This window comes from Equus przewalskii, chromosome 10, assembly GCF_037783145.1.
Source record: "Equus przewalskii isolate Varuska chromosome 10, EquPr2, whole genome shotgun sequence".
Classification (NCBI taxonomy): Eukaryota; Metazoa; Chordata; class Mammalia; order Perissodactyla; family Equidae; genus Equus; species Equus przewalskii.
In genome coordinates this window covers 49,301,044-49,319,547 of record NC_091840.1, presented here as the reverse complement: position 1 = coordinate 49,319,547, position 18,504 = coordinate 49,301,044, and the positions used below count along the sequence as shown (strand labels likewise).

The window sequence follows — 18,504 nt, the reverse complement described above, 5'->3', positions numbered from 1 at the left end:
CTTAACCCTGCTTGTGTTAACCTACAAACAAAGAGCCAAAAGGGGAGCCAGGCGTTTATTTTGGCATTAAAGAATTGCAATTCTGGGAGCAGAGATTCTGGCAGCAACCCAAATAGTGTCCCGCTAGGGAGTAAAAGTCACGGGCTTTTAAAGGCAAAGAAGGGAGGTTGTATTACAAAGAATTTTAATTGGAGTTGGAGGCAGAGAGCTAGTTTTGGCTAAATATTGACTGACTATTGATTCTATCTTCAGAAAGTCCACCACCCTAGGTCTTTGTGATCAGGATGTACTTCTCCTGCTGACCGCCCAAACAATTGCTTGTAAACAACTGCAGTTTTAGCTCCGTCCAAGGTTCAAGGCAGTAAGGCAGTTTCTCTGGAAAGGCAGCTCCAACTCCATTTTAAAATGGCCCCACTAATGTCAATTTTGACAGTTGTCATTTTACTTATGATTCTAATTAAATCTGTCCTCTGCTATTAGAAGCTCCACCAGGGCAGAGACTGTTGTCTGCTTCTGCTCACCCCTCCTTGTACACCCCAGTGCCTGACACATATTAGAAGCTCAACAAATATTCACCAGATGAGTGGATGAATGGGGCTAGGTCAGAACACGTGTGTCACATTAAGGACTGGACTTCGGGCTCAGGTTAGCGGGAAACCACTGCAGAAGTTTAGAGGGGTGGCACCATCAGATTTGTTCTAAAGATCATTTAGGCTGCTCTGTAGAGAAATGGAAGCAAGGAGGCATATTAGGAGGCTGTGGTGATGCAAGCAACAGATGATGATGGCCTCACTCTAAGGGCACCAAAAATCAAGCAAAGTGGACTAAATTGGCAGATTATTGGGTGACATTCCCTTCCTCTACTGTACTCACATGCTCTCTCTCCAAAGTGGTAGTAACAGTTTTGTTTCCTATGAAATATTTATATGGAGAAAACTTAACCCACACTCCAATCACCCCTGTTCCTCAAGGAGATTTGATAATCTCTCAGCTTTGGTCCTCCTGGAGTTTAGTTCCTTAGCTGTTTATGGTCTCATGAAGGCAAGCTTCTATCCTTTAGGCTCTTTTCTCAAAGTTCCAATGTACACAGCTCCCTAACAGGTAGATCTTACTCTGCGGAATTCAGACTTACAAATTGGACACTGCCACGTCCACTTGTACCCTAAAACCTTGAATGGGCCTTCATTTCATGAATTGTCTGCTTAATGGAATTAACTCCTTTGTCCTCCTCGAGCCCCCCTGGACTCGAGGCTCCTTGAAGAACCATGACTGTCTTTGTCTAGCCCTATCTATCTAATTGTGGCCCCTGGCACGTATTAGACACTCAATAAGTATTTCTTGCATAACTTTCATAGTTGAAAGTATTTCCACTCTGTAATAAAAATTTCCCCCTGCTTTCACAAGTCCAATACACTCGATGTAATTCACATTCTATCAGGGATGAAATGAAAAGGTTAATTTTCAATCTGAGGTCTTCAAGCAATAGTTAATATTTTAAAAAGCCCAAGGCAAATTAGGTATTTGCCCACTAATGGAATAAAAAGACTATTCCCTTCGAGACTCTTTCAATATCCTGCTTCTCCTTATGAACATCACTCTCACTGTACAGCACTGTGAGTACAGGAGATGGTGATGGGCTTTTTAGAATAAATTCCCAATTCCTTTCTTTTATAAAAATGGAATGCTAAAATGTTTCAGTTAGCTAAAAGTTTTGATCAGTTAGAATCTGGGATTCTAACTAGAATTCTAGGAACTAAAAAAATGTAAATATCTTTATTTTTCTTTTAAAGATTTTATTTTTCCTTTTTCTCCCCAAAGCCCCCCAGTACATACTGTGTATTTTTAGTTGTGGGTCCTTCTAGTTGTGGCATGTGGGATGCCGTGTCAGCGTGGCTTGATGAGCAGTGCCGTATGTGCGCCCAAGATCCAAACCGGTGAAACCCTGGGCCGCAGAAGTGGAGCGTGAGAACTTAACCACTCGGCCACGGGGCCGGCCCCCTAAATATCTTTAATTTTTAATCCAAGTGTATCACTGATGATAGCTATTTTGAATTCCTTTTGCTTCCCAAATATATTTAAAAGATATTCTCATATAAAAACATCATTAATTTATGTGAGGTTACTGAAGAGCGTAAAGCTTTGAGGCAGGTGATGGGGGCGGCAGGCTTCTGGAGCCCCCGTACAACATCATCCGTAAGAAGCCAGCTGTGAAGGATGGTGTGGACGGCTTCTCCACTTCCAGACTTCCCACTACCGTTCAGGATGCCCCTCTGGGGAAGCCATAGCCTCTAATGCTTTGAACTTTAACAGATTATAGTCTTCACACCAGCCACCAGACACCACTGTATCCTATACATCTTACATTTCGCTTGTAAATACTTCCTCTTCTGTTTAAACACAATTAAAGCTCCAGATGCCCTTCTATATGTTAACAGTAAATTTCAGTTTTCTCATTTAAACCTCACAATTACACCTTGAGGTATATTATTCTATCACCATTTTATTAATGAGGAAAATAAGAATCAGAGGGGTTACAAACTTTGCTCCAGGTCCCGAAGCCAATATGTTGTACTAGGATTCAAACCTGTGTCTGTGCTCCCTCCACTACACCGGACTGCCTTTCTTGAAACAGTTCATCAAACTAAAGGTTTCTATCAGACTCTGGGCTCCCCTTGGGGTGCAGTGCCACTGCCCACATCTCCGTGAAACACTTGCTTAAATGGCCCCAGGTGACTAGTGTTCTAAATATCCATGGTCAACCATGGCACTATTGACATTTGCGGCCAGATAATTCTTTGTTGTGGGGGGTTGTGTATTATAAAATATTTAGCAACATCCCTGGTTTGGAATATTTTCTTCCCAGTTGTGACAACCAAAATGTCTCCAGACATTGCCAAATGTCCCCTGGGGGACAAAATCACTCCAGTTGAGAACCACTGGTCCCCTCCGTGCATCTCACAAGCTACTCCCACTGAGGAAAAATACGACTTTGAAATTCTCCTTGCCTTACATTGTCCCATTCAAGTAACTTTCTTATTTGATGACTCATGTAAATTCATAGACAATCTGCCAGTAGTTCAGAGTACAAGAAATATTTGATGATTGAGTCTGATTGCACAGACAGGCAGGGCCTAACTACCAAAGTTAGCTATCAGGTTATATGACTGACCTTGCTTCAGAGTTCTGTTAGACATTCCAACCCTCAAGTAAGCTGTGCCCAATTACAAAGCCTTGGTTCAAGACAGAACCCTCTCCCTATACTCACCGGACCTTTGACAGTAGTTGCTTTCTTCTAATTCCCACCAACTCACGTCACCTAAACGCTCTGCCCTGGCACTCAGTCTAATCCTGTGCCCAACACTTACTGTCCTCCTGTCCCTTCCCTTTTCATTTCCTGAAACCACTAGTAGTCACTACTCCTTCTCTGGGGAATACCTCACTGGCTCTTGTGTCCTGGCCTTTAGGTACTGTTGTCAAGTCCTTTCTATTACTTTTTGTTTCCTCTCAATTAGTGGATCATTCTAATTAGCACTATTACATCTGCATAAGCATATTTTTATAAGGAAGCTAAAAGAGGAACATGTATAAAATATATGTAAGGGGAAGAATTTATCCCAGAGAAAGATTTTATCGCCCTAAAGTACTTAAAGCAGATTTATACTTGTCTCTTGTCAAGACTGAACTGGCTCCTTCCATGAAGAATTTAGTTTTGGGATTATTGCCAAAGTGATTTCTAATGATTTTAATAACGACAGAAGTCCCCTAAAACATTCTCAAGTATGTTGGGACCATACTCCAGTGTCAACTCTGAGGCATAAAAAAGGTTATGATGTCCAAGAGCTTTTCCACCTGATTACACTCGTATGTTTTCCATCTAGCCAGACTCTTCCAGTGTTTTCCTACCTTCAAATGGTTTTCAGCAATAAAAATCCTCTACAGTACAATAAGATGTGGTCTCCAGCAGGCTTTTCCTACATTCATTGGGTTTCTGTTACCTATCAGAATAGGTCCTATTGGAAGACTCTCTCACATTCCCCAAGTTCCTTTCCAGTATGAAGTTTCTGATGTTTAAGAAAAGCTGTGCGCCCACTGAAGGCCTTCCCACAGCTGCTACACTCAAAGGGTTTCTCTCCAGTGTGAATTCTCTGGTGACTAATAAGGTGTGAGTTCTGACTGAAGGCCTTCCCACATTCAGGGCATTCGTAGGGTTTCTCTCCAGTATGAACACGATGGTGTTTAATAAGATCTGAGCTGCCCCTAAAAGATTTCCCACATTTATTGCATATGTAAGGTTTTTCTCCACTATGAATTCTATGATGTCTCATAAGGTCCGAGCTCTGATTGAAAGTTTTCCCACAGTCTTTACATTCATACGGTTTCTCTCCTGTATGAGTCACCTCATGTCTAATGAGGTCGGAGCTGCCTCGGAAAGTTCTCCTGCACTGATTACACTGATAAGCTTGGTCTTCTTGGTGAATCCTCTGCTCAGCTCGAAGCAGCTCATCCTTGCTGAATGTTTCCTCACATTCCTCAAGTTTCTGTCCAGCATGCAGTCTCTGATGTTTGAGAAACGCTGTGCGCCAGATGAAGAGTTTTCCACATCCCTTACATTCATAGGGTGTCTCACCACTATGGATTCTCCGATGTTGAACAAGGAGTGAACGCTGCCGGAAGGCCCTCCCACACTCATTGCACTGATGGGGTTTCTCTCCACTATGAATCTTCTGATGTGTGACAAGGTGCGACCTCTGGCTAAAGGCTTTCCCACATTCGCTACATTCATAGGGTTTCTCCCCAGTATGAATTATCCAATGCCGAATCAGATCTGAACTTCCCCGGAAAGTTTTTCCACACTCAGTACACTCATAAGGTTTTTCTTCCCTATGAATTCTCTGTTGTTTGAGAAGGTCCAAGTTAGAAGTGCAGGCTGTTTCACATTCAAGTTCCTTTCCAGTGTGTAGTCTCTGATGTTTAAGAAACACCGTGCGTCCACTGAAGGATTTCCCACATTCGCTACATTCATAGGGTTTCTCCCCACTGTGGAGTCTCTGGTGTTCAGTAAGGCATGAACGCTGCCTGAAGGCCTTTTCACATTCACTACACTTGAAGGGTTTCTCTCCAGTATGAATTCTCTGATGTGTGACAAGGTGTGAACTTTGACTGAAGGTCTGTCCACATGCATAACACTCATAAGGTTTCTCTCCAGTGTGAATTCTGTGATGTATTATAAGATCTGAGCTTTGATTGAAGGCCTTCCCACACTCACTACATATATATGGCTTCCCTCCACTATGAACTCTCTGGTGTAGGACAAGGTTTGAGCTTCCCTTGAAGGCCTTCCCACATTCTTTACATTCATAGGGATTCTCACCACTATGAATTCTCTTATGTCTAACCAGATTAGAGCTCTGATTGAAGTTTTTTCCACATTCATGACATATATAAGGTTTCTTTCCTGTATGAATTCTCTGATGTATAATAAGATTTGAACTTTGATTAAAGTCTTTCCCACATTCACTACATACATATGGTTTCTTTCCTGTATGAATTCTCTGGTGTATAATCAGGTTTGAGCTCCGATTGAAAGTTTTTCCACATTCTTTACACTCATAGGTTTTCTTTATGTTATCAGTTTTCAGATGTTCACTTACTTCTGACTTCTCTTTGAAGCTCTGGTCACAGTCTTCATATCTGTGGGATTTGTCTCCTATAGAAAGTATGTCTTCTCTTTCATGACATCCATGGCCTCTCTCTCCTGCAGTGGCTGTCTTGGGGATGAGATTCACTTCCCTGATACTTCTCTCTTGGGAAGGAGGATGTCTCACTGCCTCCTCTGAGGGGCTTGCCCAATGCCTCAATAACTTGTCCTCAGGATCCCCAGTTTCAAATAACCCACATTCCTGGCACATCTGTCTTTGCAGTCTTTCTGATACGGCCCTGGCTGAATCTTTTTCTTCAGAAATTGCCATCTTTGACTTCCAGTCCTTCATCTTATTCCCTGGTCTCAGCATCTGAAATGATAAGTAGACCATTCTATAATTCCTAAAATACAAGTGTCACCTCTTCCCTATCCTGGGAAGTTTAACAGGGAGGAACAAAGAACTTACAAGAGGATTCTTACGTGCTGGGCCTGAGACTCAGACTTTTTTGAGAGATTGTGGCTACCACAGGAACACACACCCTACTGGTGAAGATGAAACTTGCCAGGGTGCAGGCTGGAGCTGGTGTGTGGGAGTGGCCTGCAGGGTGGTGGAAAAATTCACTGGAGGAGGTGGGAAGTCTGGAACTGGTCCATAGGAAGTGGCCTGTATGATGGGGGAGGGGGTAAGAACTTGCTGGATCCTGTGGTGGGTCCAGAACAGGTTTAGAGGAGGCAGCCCACTAGGGTGAGTACCCTCAGGCCTCCCACAAGTTGATCTGCTGGCAGCCACACCAATAAAAAAAATAAATAAATAGGGGCTGGCTCAGTGGCATAGTGGTTAAGTTTAAATGCTCTGCTTCAGTGGCCTGGGGTTTGCAGGTTCAGATCCCGGGTGCGGACCTACACACTGCTCATCAAGCCATCCTGTGGCAGTGTCCCACATACAAAAGAGAGGAAGATTGGCAGTGATGTTAGCTCAGGGACAATCTTCCTCAAACAAAAAGGAGGACTGGCAACAGATGCTAGCTCAGGGCCAATCTTCCTCACCAAAAACATAAATGAGTAAATAAATAAATTTAAAAAATTAGATTAAAATAAATAAAAAATTTAATTTAATTTAAAAATCAAATAAATAAAATAAAATAACAGCATCCCAGCACCAGGAAGAGAAGTTCCTTCCTTTGTCCTACGGCCTTGCATTGCCCCTCCAGCATCCTCTATTGATGAAATATCAATCTTGTGCCACCTGGCAAAGGAGACATGGTCCAGATCCAGTAACACAAGCAAAACAAAGCAGGGTAGGTTTGAAGTTGAGAGGCAATAAATTAGTAACTGGCACACTACTCATTCCTCCCAATATACCATGACAATTAAACAAATCTGAAACTATGCCTCAAAATAAAAATGTTTGGGTGTCATTTTAATAGAATTCAATTCTCCCTTTCTCAGGCCCGACATTTTTCTTTTTGGTATCCTGGTGGAACCGACTCCTTTTGTCTGGCAATTTGGTATCTTTCTGCAATTGGAAGATGAATGAGCTTACTGCTCTTGAGGGTCCATATCATCAACTCCCTGACTTTGCCCAGTCACAAAACCCCTTTCTGAGCTCCCTGAGAGCCATTTCACCTTGGTCTGGTCAAGTGGCTGGGCCTGTCTAGTCATTAATCTTTTTGCAATGAACAAGAGGCGACACAGCACAGTGATTAAGAGCATGGACTCCTAGTGGACTGCAGGGCAAAGTGCCTGGGCTTGAATCCTGTTTCCATCACTTACTGACTGTGTGACCTTCCACAAGTCACTGGAGCTCTCTGTGCTGCAGTTTCTGCATCTCTAAAACGGAGAAAATAATAGTATTTACCTCATAGAGTTGTTATGAGAATTAAATATATGTAAAACATTTAGAACAATGCTTGGCGTATAGAAGCACTATATAAAGGCCAGCTGCTCTTGTTATTACTATTATTATTATGAATCTTTACCCTTTAAGCCTAAGAATTTTCATTAAGTAACGTGTCCCTAGCACAAGCCTCCATATCCAGGCTGGATTTCATTTAAATAACATTCAAATAAAATACCAGAAAGAATTGGTTTTGTCATAATTTTCTCTTCACGTGCTTTTTTGGGGTTTGTTATGTTTGGGTTTGGCATATATTGTTCAAAATTCAAAAACAGATTATTAAAGATGGTAAAGGCATTTCTCAAAACCCACCGAAAATAACTAAAAGGATGACAAATGAGGTGAACTCCAACTTCAAAAAGAGGGCCATATACAGACATCTCTCAAGTCTCATGTTCCTGACTGGCAAATTCAGTGGTCTTCTGATTGCAGTGAAGCGATCCAGAGGTATGGTGGGGAGGGGTGTCACAGAGAAAGTGGGGACTGTCGCTGTAGAGATCTCGTTTGAAATATCAGAGGGGCGGGGGAGAAGATGCTAAAGAAGAAAGCACGCTGGCAGGTCGTTTCTATTACCTTCCACCTGGTTCCTAGCTAAGGAGCACTGACAGAGGTGAAGAAAGGTGAAGGGGGAGTAGACAGTGTGACCGTCAAATTGTATCACAAAGAGCCTGGGATCTAAAGGGCTTCTTCCTGTGCTAGCTTGATCCCTGGAAACCAAACACTGAAGGGGGCTAAGCCTGCAGATTTGATGAGAGGGTGTGGTGGCAGGAAATCTGCTTGAGGCTGGGAAGTGCCCGGTTCCCTTCCCTCTGCCTCTTCCCTCAGACTTTCCCAGAGAGCCGCTCCACTCACTGCTGAGTAGTGATGGTTAAGGCAACTTAGTAGGATGCGTGCTTGAAGATAAGATGATGTTGTTGTTTTAGGAAAGAAAGGAACACGAGTAACAGAGGGATTAGGAGCACACACCCCAAGAGAAATACCAAAGGAATTAATAGGAAGCATTCAGCAGAGTTCTCCACTATCTCAAAGAAATTATAGACAAAATCACTCTTTAAATAAAAACTCAAAGATGAGATATAAGGGTTCAAAATAGATTATAAAATAATAAAGATGTTCTAAAACAATAAAAAGAAGTAAGAAGTAATTTGGTAGAGCTGAGGAAAGAAATGGAAGGGAAAACTAAAAGCATAATGTAGATGAAATTGACCTAAGAAACAACAAAAATAATCACACAGTCATGATGAGGCCTGGAGAAATCATAGAATGAAATGGATATAAACACAATTATAGGGGCTGGCTCCGTGGCCGAGTGGTTAAGTTTGCACACTCCGCTGTGGCGGCCCAGGGTTCAGATCCTGGGCGCGGACATGGCACTGCTCGTCAGGCCACGTTGAGGTGGCGTCCCACGTCCCACAACTAGAAGGACCTGCAACTAAGATAGACAACTATGTACCAGGGGGGTTTGGGAAATAAAGCAGAAAAAAAAACACCAAAAAAACACAATTATAGAGAAGACCAGTAGCAATAGAAAGATATTCAGGGGCCAGCCCAGTGGCATAGTGGTTAAGTTCGTGCACTCCACTTCGGCAGCCCAGGGTTTGCAGGTTCGGATGCTGGGTGTGGACCTACACACTGCTCATCAAGCTATGCTGTGGCAGCGTCCCACATACAAAAGAGAGGAACATTGACACATATGTTAGCTCAGCAACAATATTCCTCAAGCAAAAAGAGGAAGACTGGCAACAGACGTTAGCTCAGGGCCAATCTTCCTCACCAAAAAAAAAAAAAAGAAGAAGAAGAAGAAGAAAAAGAAAGAAAGCTATTCAAATACATATAATTAGTGTTCCTAAAAAAAAGAACAAACAGAAAGAAAAATCCATTCAACTATATCACAGAAGAAAATGTTGCTGAAATAAAGACTTGACTATTGGCAGAGTACACTGCAGTCCATACAAAGTTGATATAGAACAGTCAACACCAAGACATATCCTGGTGAAGTAACCAAATTTCAGGAACAACTGAACAAATGGGCATCTAGGCAGAGAAGCAAGTAACGTGCAGGAGAGAACTTCAGGTTGACTCCGCACTTCTCCACAGCTACACTTCACGCCAGAAGACAGTGACGTCTGTAAAGTTCTCAAAAGAAACAAAGTGTGATGTGATCATTTTTTACCCACCAAAGTGTGCCCTCGTCTCAAAAGCAAAAGGCAAACATTCTCAAGTAGGTAAAACCTCAGGGAGTAGGACACCCACGAGCCCTTTTTGAAAAGAACTGCTGGGCAATGAGATACAGCCCACGAAGAAATGATTCAACATAGACATTCAGGAACTGAGAGGACCCTGTAAAGGAATGGACGGTGAGCAGCGAATCAATTTAAACGTAGAACGGAGATTAAACAATTGGAAACTACTTTTGTAGAATAGAAAGTAACTGCTTTAAACCATGACAATGTAAAAATAATTATATAAACTGCGCTGTGAGGAGGAGAGCTGAGGGAGTAAGTGTGAATTGTGCTGTTACCTGTCTTTCATGACAGGGAATCAATAGATACCTTAATCCAAAGCAGAAACGTATAATTTAAAAAAAGGACTGCAATTCTTAATGTGTTTCTTAACTGTTTTTCATAATTTTAGAGAAGAATCTTTAAAAATTACATAGAAATACATTTCCATAACATTTTTTTATTGACAAAAATACTACATGCTTTTTATAGGAAAATCACAGAAAAGCACAGAAGGGTGCTCATAATCAGAGGATCCTGCCACCCAAAGACGACCACTGCCAGTGCTTTGTTGTATATTTTCCCAGTCTCATTTCTGGGCATATATTTTTTCTGATACAAAAATGGGATCATATTATACATGCCCTTTTGTCTTCTTTGCCCTACTTGTGGTACTGGAGCTGGACCCTGAAACATTTCTCCTTTGTCAGTAGAGGGCGCTAGAAGAACACCGTAAGCCACACAAAAAGAGATTTCTCTTCCTGGTAACTGAGGGCTGTTTTGCTTTTTGGTGGGGCCACCAAAGCAACATCTGGGAGGCTTGACGGCTTCTGGTGGACCAGCTCCAGCCGGCCCACACCCTCCGGTGAGTTCTTCTCACCCAGCAGGCCTTTCCTATGGACTACCTCCCGCCTGCCTACACCTTTCAGTAAATTTCTCTGCCATCGGGCAGGCCATGCTTATGGAACAGCTCTGGCCTGTGCCCTCTGACAAGTTTCTGCACCACCAGCAGGCTCTGTGCTCCTCTGGTAGCCACAACCTCTCCAAAAAGGTCTGAATCTCAGCTCTGGGGTGGCGGAGTCCTCTTCGAAATTCTCGGTTCTCTCCCTTAGTCCTGGAGGCAAGGCTGCTTCCTGCATTGTCTATTTCTGTGTCCCTTAGAGCCTTCTTTTAACCCTTTCAGTAGTTAGCTAGCTTTCACTCATTAAAAATTCTTTATATTAAATGTCCCTTCTTTAAACTACTTGTGTAGTTTTTCTCTCCTGACTGGATCCTGACTGATATGGACACATAGTATCATTTCACTTTAGATTTAGAACAAAGTGAAGATGATACAAGAAAAGTACTAAGGGGCTACAAAGGGGAAACAAAAAATTGTTTGGAAATAGTGATAAAAGATCACTTCTCTATAAGAATCATTGGGATCAACCTTTGCCACCAGCACGGGTGTGGCAAAGTACCCAGTCCTTAGTCCCACATAGCTCTCTCTGCAGAGATGAGCGGCAACACTGCTCAAATTTTTCATCCAATTCTATAGGTGAAAGGAATAGGGAGTAACTCAAGGAAATCTTCCCCTCCGAGGATGTCCGGAGCAGAAGGGTACAAAATAGGCTTGACCATAGGTGAGTCCTGCTCTACAGCCCAATTCAGCGGCACTCAGAGTTTGTGGGAAAACAGCATCAGTGTTTCACATCATCCACTGATTTGCTCACCTCATACACATTAACTGAGCACCCACCACACTCCACACATTGTACTAGGTACTGGGAATACAAAAATGAACATAGATATGGTCCCTGCTCTCAAGGAACTTGCAGTTTAAAGGAGGGGAGATAAATGTGTAAACGGATAATAAGATAGTGTGATCAGTGCTCCGTAAGGTAAGCACTGTCCACCATGGGAGAACCTAGAAGCAACAGAACAAGGTAATGGCATATGGGGGGTGAAAGGCATCAAGCACGACTTCCAGTTTTCTGACTTAGGCAGGGGGTGGGACACGGCACTGTTTATGAAGACAGAGGTCAGAGCAGGAAGAGGAGGTTTTGAGGGTGGGTTTTGAAGATCTGAAGAGGAGCTAAGTTTTGGTCATCTACTGGTTTCTAACAGGACTAGAAAGACAGAGATTGTGCAAGCTCAGCGAAAGTCAAGGAAATGTCGATTTCAACTCCACAGATCAGGCTAGACAACCTTCGACAAAGAGCAGAAGCATCCTGCCTCCAGGAGTCAAAGCCACTGGGAATCCTTAATGCTCTAATTCCACTGAGCTCTTTGCAAACTTTTCTTGGTTTTTGTTTTTCAAGGAGAACTCAAGAGTGTATGGATTCCGAGCGGGAGGAGAGAGCCCTTACCCAGTGAGATCAGCTGTGTCCCCTCTCGCATCTCTTCTTTGCAGAGATTCCACCGGGCGCAGACCCGGCACCCAGCATCCTTCTGTGGTTCATTCACAGCCACATCCTGTAGCATCTTGAATTCCTGAAAGAGAAGTTCCTGCTCAGTGACTACCTAATAGAGAGTCAGTAGCAGATACTCTATACCTTCTCTTCTCTTTTTAAATCTCTACTACTTCCTGCCTTGGTCTAAGTACATAATCTTGCCCCTCGCTTTAAAAATGTGTGAGACCATGTGCTAAAAATCATCTCACATCACCCTGTCTTTTCAATGACTCTTTATCTTTACTGTATTTCTTCCATTCTCTAGTATTTATTTGCTCTTTAACGGAGCCCCCAGTATGAGCTGGGCGCTGTGCTAGATGGTTAGAATACAGTCAAAAGGAGGACAGTGCCTGCCCTTGAGGAGCCTGCGGTGGCTGTTACAGACAATGTCGATTAAATGGGTTAAGTGCACAATAAGGGTAGGTATGGGGTGCTGTGGGACCTCAGAGGGAGAGCAGAACCTTGAGGGAAGGGATGGGTGAAGAAACTTCCTGAAGGAGCCAGTTTCTAAGGTGAGGTCTGAAAGACAATTTGAGATAACGAGACTAAATTTTCAGACTGAGGCTATCGTATGTCCAAAGGCCAGGAGATGAGAGAAGCTATGATGCATTCACCGATGCACCAGATGATGGTAGCCCCGAGGACAAGATAGTAAAGGATGAGGCTGGTGAAGTACTGATCAAATCACAGAGGGCCTCGTGTACCAGGCTGAGAAGTGTGGACATTCTCCTAAAGGCAATGGGGGGCCACTGAAGGAGTTAAAGCAAAAGAATGACATAATTGGATTTATCTTTTAAAAAGATTGGTAGGCTGCTTTATAGAGAAGGGCCTGGAGGGTGCGCAGCTGAAGGCTGGGACCTCAGTTAGGAAACGCAGCAGTGATCTGTGCTGGAGACAGGGAGGGCCTAAAGGAGCTAGTGGCAGGGGGGTGGACTGAGTCAATATACTGAAAAGGCAAAACCGGGCAGAATTGGCGCTACCCTAGAGAGAGGGCGTGAGGGAAAAGAGCAGGCATTAAGGATGACATCCAAGTTCCTAACCTGATCAACTGCCCAAGTTGGGTAGCTGGGGTGAAAGAGTGGAGGTGAGGGAGAGGCAGTGGTGCATTCCATTTCAGACACGTTCTCTGTGATGTACCACGTTAGAATCCTGGCTCCCCAATGTCCCTCAACCGTCATCTCCTCAAATGCAAAACAGAATTAACACCACTTATTCCAAAGTGTTATTGCACAGATCAAGAAAAACCCCCAACACAAAGAAAGGCACACCCTACTACAGTGTAAGCCTCTCCAGGATATAAGCCCCATGGGGTGGGGGTCTTTGTTTTGTTCAGTGCTGGAATAGAACCTGGAACATAGTGGGCACTCAATAAAAAATTGTTGAGTAAATGAATAGTAGGTTAACCCTCTTCCCTCTTTCCCTTGACTAAATAATCTCTGAAATCCTCTTCTCCCTTGGCTTCTATAATGCATGATATTCCAATCACTCCACTTCTTCACTGACCTTGTCAGCTTTCTCCTTCTATTAAATGTTACTAAGGCTCAGCCCCTAGTCCTGTCTTTTTATATTCAACATCTCAGTGACCATATCCCCTCTGGCTTCAATTATCACCTTTGTACAGAATGAATCATAAATCTAAATCTCCTATTCCTCACCCACATTTTAGTGTATATTCACAATGCATCTTTGGTCCAATGTCTTGCTGACAGTCAAGACAAATCAAATGGATAAAAATGAACTCATCATTTTTGCTTCTAATCTTATGCCCGTCTTACTATCCATTTCTGCCCAAATGACTAGCTTTCATTGAACAAATATTTATTGTGAGCCTATGTATTCAGGCATTGTTCTAGGCCCTGGGATACACCAGTGAACAAGACAAAGTCCCTGCCCTCAGGGGGGCTTGTATTCTAGGGGTTTCTAAGCCAGAAACACAACAGTTTGGTGCTACCTAAAATGTGATCCACACACCAGCCTCACCCAGGAGCTTGGTAAAAATGCAAATTCTTAAGCATCATCCCAGACTTACTGAGTCAGAGCCTGTGGGGACGGGGCCCAGAAACTGCTTACCAAGCCACCCAGGTGACTCTTAGGTAGGCTGCAGTTTGAGAAGCCCTGCTCTAGACATCCTGAACTCCTCCCTCTCCATCCCTCTATCTGTGCCTACTCCCTCACTCTGAAAACTACTCCTTTGGCTCTCTCCAACCCCATCTTCACCCAGCACCTTCTCACCTCATGCCTAGATTGCTGTAAAATCTGTAAACATGCTTTCTGGCTCCAAATCATGCTGATAACACTGTCATACGAAATCATTTTCTAAAACGCTGCTTTCACTGACACCAATGATCAAAAGTTTACCATGAGTTTTCTACCACCTATTAAAGGAAATAATAACTTGTTTTTGACTTTCAGAGCCGTATTAGTATCCCAGGGCTGTTGTAAAAAAGCACCACAAATTGGGTGGCTTAAAACCACAAAAACTTATTCCCTCACGGTTCCAGAGGCTAGAAGTCTGAAATCAAAGTGTTGGCAGGGCTGCTTCCTTCTGCGGGATAAGTGCGGGATCCCTTCTGAGGAATAACTGTTCCACGCCTCACTCCTAGATTCTGGTGACAGCTGGGAATCCTTGTGTTCCTTGCTCTGTGGATGCCTCACTCCAATCTCTGCCTCCATCTTCACATGACAATCTCCCTGTGTCTTCATATGGCCATCTTCTTAGAAGGACCCACGTCATATTGAATTAGGGGCCCATTCTACTCCAGGATGACTTCATCTGAACTAATTACATCTGCAACAACCTGTTTCCAAATAAGATCATATTTTGAGGTACTGGGGGTTAGGACCTCAACCTACCTTTTCTGGGGGACCCAATTCAACCCATAACAATAGCACTGCTCTATGATTTGCCTAAGAGCAAATCTATGCTCTCGTATCCTAACTTTCCCATCTACTGTGCGTCTCCCCATTCCGTCCCTTTGCCCATGACTCTCCTGTGTGACTGCCTTCCTGCTTTCCTCCATCTACATTTGGAATCAAGAACTTGAATGGCTGCGAGACCAGGCAGTTAATCAGGAGCGAAGCAAACTGGGTGATAAATGACAACTGATACTTTGTTTCAGTGTCAGAGAGACAATGGAGATTAGTGGGGACTGAGGATCTGGAAATTTTATGCTGAATGTAAAGAAGGGAGCTGCTACTCAACTCCTGCTAATTGCACCACGCAGGCATGTGGGCCCCGATTGGCCACATCTTCTGATTTTTAAAGCGATGCTGAAAGTATCGATTTTTGTGTGAGTGAATGTGAAAGAAATCTACTGATTTGAAAATGTTGGCCATTTATTCAAATAAAAACAAACAGCATGAGCCAAGAAAATGTGTCTATAGTCCAATCTGGCCCAAGGGCCATCATTTTCAACCTCTGACTTACACAAATGCTTCCCACCTCAGTTAGTACCTTCTAACCCTTTCAATCCTTTAAAATTCATATTCACGTGCATGCATTAGGTGATGCAAAACAGAGTCCCCGCCTAGAGAGGGGCCTGGAAGACAGACACACGCACACACAAAACAAGGTAGTAAGTGCTTATGAATTAGATACTGAATAAGCACCGGCTAAATAAGCGAAAAAAGATGAAAAGCTTAAAGATGGCAGTATGGAGGTGGCAATCCTCGAAAGCTTCCCAAAGGAAATGACTTTTGAAGCTACTCCTAAAAGGACATGCAGACCTTTACCAAAAAAAGGCCAGCCTAAACCTCTCCCTCCTCTGAACTCCAACAGTCCGGGTATTTTAGATCGGGTATTAAAACATGCCTGAACCATACAGTCCATTCCTCTGGTTCGGTCTATTCTCCCCAACGGACTGCGAGTAACTCCTGGAGCACGAAAACCAGATCTTACACTTTAAGTTACACGTACAAACGCGTCTGGGGCAGCGCCGAGCAAGTAATAGGGTCAATTTATGCCTGAGGATCGATCCCGGGCCTGGGGGGAGGTGCACTTTGCAGTACCCAGAGAGGGAAGTGGAGACCCGGCTGGGGGACGCGGCCGGGGGAGGGCCGTGGGCGGGGCAGCCGAGACCCAGCAGCGGGCTGGGGGCATGGAAGGCCTGACCCCGCGCACCAAGCGCCTTCGTTCCCGAGGCCCAACCTCTCCCCACTCGGAGAAATGAGGGATCAGGCGCCTGCCTCCGAAGAGCTCTCCACCCCGCTTCCCTGAGGGACTCAGGCGTCGGGGCCCCCAGCTCTGCGGATGCACTGGGGTCTCACCTCCAGGCCACCCCCAGCCTCCCGCTCGACCGGAGCCCCCTCCACGGCCGCCATCGCGCAGCCCCTGCTCCTCACTCGGGCGCGGAGCCACCACCACGGTCCCCGCGCCCGGGGCCGGCGGCCACTCCCGGCGCGCTCCCCGGAGCTGCGGGCCCCCTGTCCCCGCTCCCCGCCAGACCAGCAGTGCCTGCCAATCCGCGAGCGCGCCCCCAGGCGTCCTCCCACCGCTCAGGCCTCCGACTGCGCAGACTCGGCCAGTTCCGCCGCCCGCCCGGTCTCGCGTGAGCCGACTCCTGGAGGGTCCCGTGTCGCGCCGGTTGCTGCACCTGCCGGCGCAGCGCTACGTGAGCGAGGTTACCACCGAGACGCAGAGTCCTCCGGGGGTCCTAGACGTGCCTCAGGCCGGGTTTTGGACTGTTGGTCCAGGTGGGCGATTTCATCAAATCATCTTAGCTTTTAGTTCTGACTTTAGTCTTTTTCTTTTCCCCCTCCGCATCCCTTTGTCGTCTCGTTCATTGATGCATTCTGTTAGCCATGCCCTGCCAAAGGCGTGGCAATGCAGAGAAAGGCAAGGATAGCGTAATGTTTAAAAGGGCAAGTTCTGAAGTGAAGACGACACTCAAGTCAGAATCGCTAACCCACCGCTTATGGGCTGTGTGACTGAGCAAGTTGCTTAACCTCTCTGCGTCCCATTTAATGGATCATCCTCCTTTTCCTGATTTTTAAATGCTGTCTTTATCATTAACTAAGTTTACATATGTATTTTTTAATGTATTTTGGGGTATGTTTCTGTCCATTTATTTGTCTCTTCTTTGATAATAAAGGGTTGTAATTACTAGTGTGAACTTTTAAATATGTTTTAAAATCTGGTAGAGCTAGTCCTCTCCCCATTTACTCTTCTTTTCTTCTGAAAAGTTGTAGTCATGAATTTTATTTCTTATATTCCTTTTAACATAACAAAATAAAGGTGTTTTGTTTTGGTTTTTGGTTTTGATTTTGTTTTAAGAACCAGGAACTGCTTAAGCCAGAAAAATGAAAATCAAGGTCCAGGGAAGGACAGTAGCTACATTTTTGTTGAGAAATATAAAGTCATGGTAAGAGTGAAACTGAGCGCAAAGAAATTAAGAAGTCTTCCCTGGGCTGGAGGAAGAGAACAAAAACTTCAAGATAAGCTTTGCTAACTGCAGCTGTGCATATTCAGCATAATCAACTGTTGTTTAAAACTGACCAGGTCTGTCACTCCCTCCTTAGCATAGGAGTGAGCTGTCGTTTCCAGGAAGTCGAGGTCCGGGCATCAAGATTCAGTCTCACAAGGCCAAACGCAGGCTGCACGTGAAAACTAACCAGAAAAGTCCAGACAGTCAAGGGAAAAGAAATTCAGTCTTCAAGGCCAAACGCGAGCTGGTGGGAAGGCGCCAACCAGCAAGGCCACATGCTCCCCGTCGCCTACCTGAAACCCCAGATAAAAACCCCCACTTTTTCCCTTCTGGGAGGTGGAAGTGAGTTCTAAGTCCCCTCTCCTGTCTGGCTGCCTTTTGACAATAGTAAACCTCTTTCCTTTTTGTAAGTCTGACGTGTCAGTTCTTGGCCTTACTGTGCGGTGGGTGAAAGAACCAGTGTTTGGGTTTGGTAACAAGTGTGGCTTATTTTGGCTTTTTAGCCTTTTTTTTTCAAAGAACAAAGAACTCTTCTTTCTGATCTCTTCTGGGCTTAACATGCTGCCCTTGTGTGGATTCACTATGTAATTCATTTGTTCTACACACATTTATGGAGTGCCCGCTCTCTGCCAGGCGCTGGTGATACAATGAACGTTAAGCAAAACCCAAAGGCCCTCTCGTGGAACTTAAAGTCACGTGGAGGAGATACTTAAACAATTCCAAGCATAAATGTAATGTGCTAACGGGTGAGTGCTATGCTGCAGAGTACATAGTGCCCTAAGAGCTTATAAAAGAAGATCTGACTTTCACAGAAAGGTCAATAAAGGCTTTCTGCGGAGAGTTAGGCAGATGAAGGATGATGAACAACCCTAACTTGAGCATAACTTGG

The 18,504-nt window shown here is 44.4% G+C and overlaps 1 protein-coding gene and 1 long non-coding RNA gene across 15 annotated transcripts; one reads left to right on the top strand and one right to left on the bottom strand.

Annotated features, from left to right (window-relative positions):
* Positions 1-1,772: 1,772 nt before the first annotated feature.
* On the bottom strand, positions 1,773-16,960 carry ZNF594 (zinc finger protein 594). 14 transcript variants are annotated; one of them, XM_070563106.1, is made up of 7 exons: positions 16,459-16,591; positions 14,686-14,990; positions 14,425-14,567; positions 13,233-13,373; positions 12,109-12,232; positions 7,415-7,471; positions 1,773-6,011 (listed from the first exon to the last, which is right to left on the bottom strand). In XM_070563106.1, the coding sequence occupies exon 7, from the start codon at positions 6,009-6,011 to the stop codon at positions 4,011-4,013; it is 2,001 nt and encodes a 666-aa protein (XP_070419207.1). In that variant the 5' UTR covers positions 7,415-7,471; positions 12,109-12,232; positions 13,233-13,373; positions 14,425-14,567; positions 14,686-14,990; positions 16,459-16,591; the 3' UTR covers positions 1,773-4,010. The 14 variants fall into 14 exon arrangements, with proteins under 14 accessions (XP_070419207.1, XP_070419205.1, XP_070419204.1 ...); XM_070563104.1 differs by lacking the exon at positions 13,233-13,373 and having other exon boundaries at positions 12,109-12,288; positions 14,425-14,990; XM_070563103.1 differs by lacking the exon at positions 13,233-13,373 and having other exon boundaries at positions 14,425-14,990.
* On the top strand, positions 16,744-18,020 carry LOC139074133 (uncharacterized). Its single transcript, XR_011523619.1, has 2 exons — positions 16,744-16,884; positions 17,710-18,020. It is a non-coding gene; the product is annotated as an uncharacterized lncRNA (long non-coding RNA).
* The last annotated feature ends 484 nt before the right edge of the window (positions 18,021-18,504 follow it).

Excerpts from the sequence above, each read along its gene's own strand:
- ZNF594 (XM_070563102.1), bottom strand. The coding sequence starts at position 6,011 with ATGCTGAGACCAGGGAATAAGATGAAGGACTGGAAGTCAAAGATGGCA.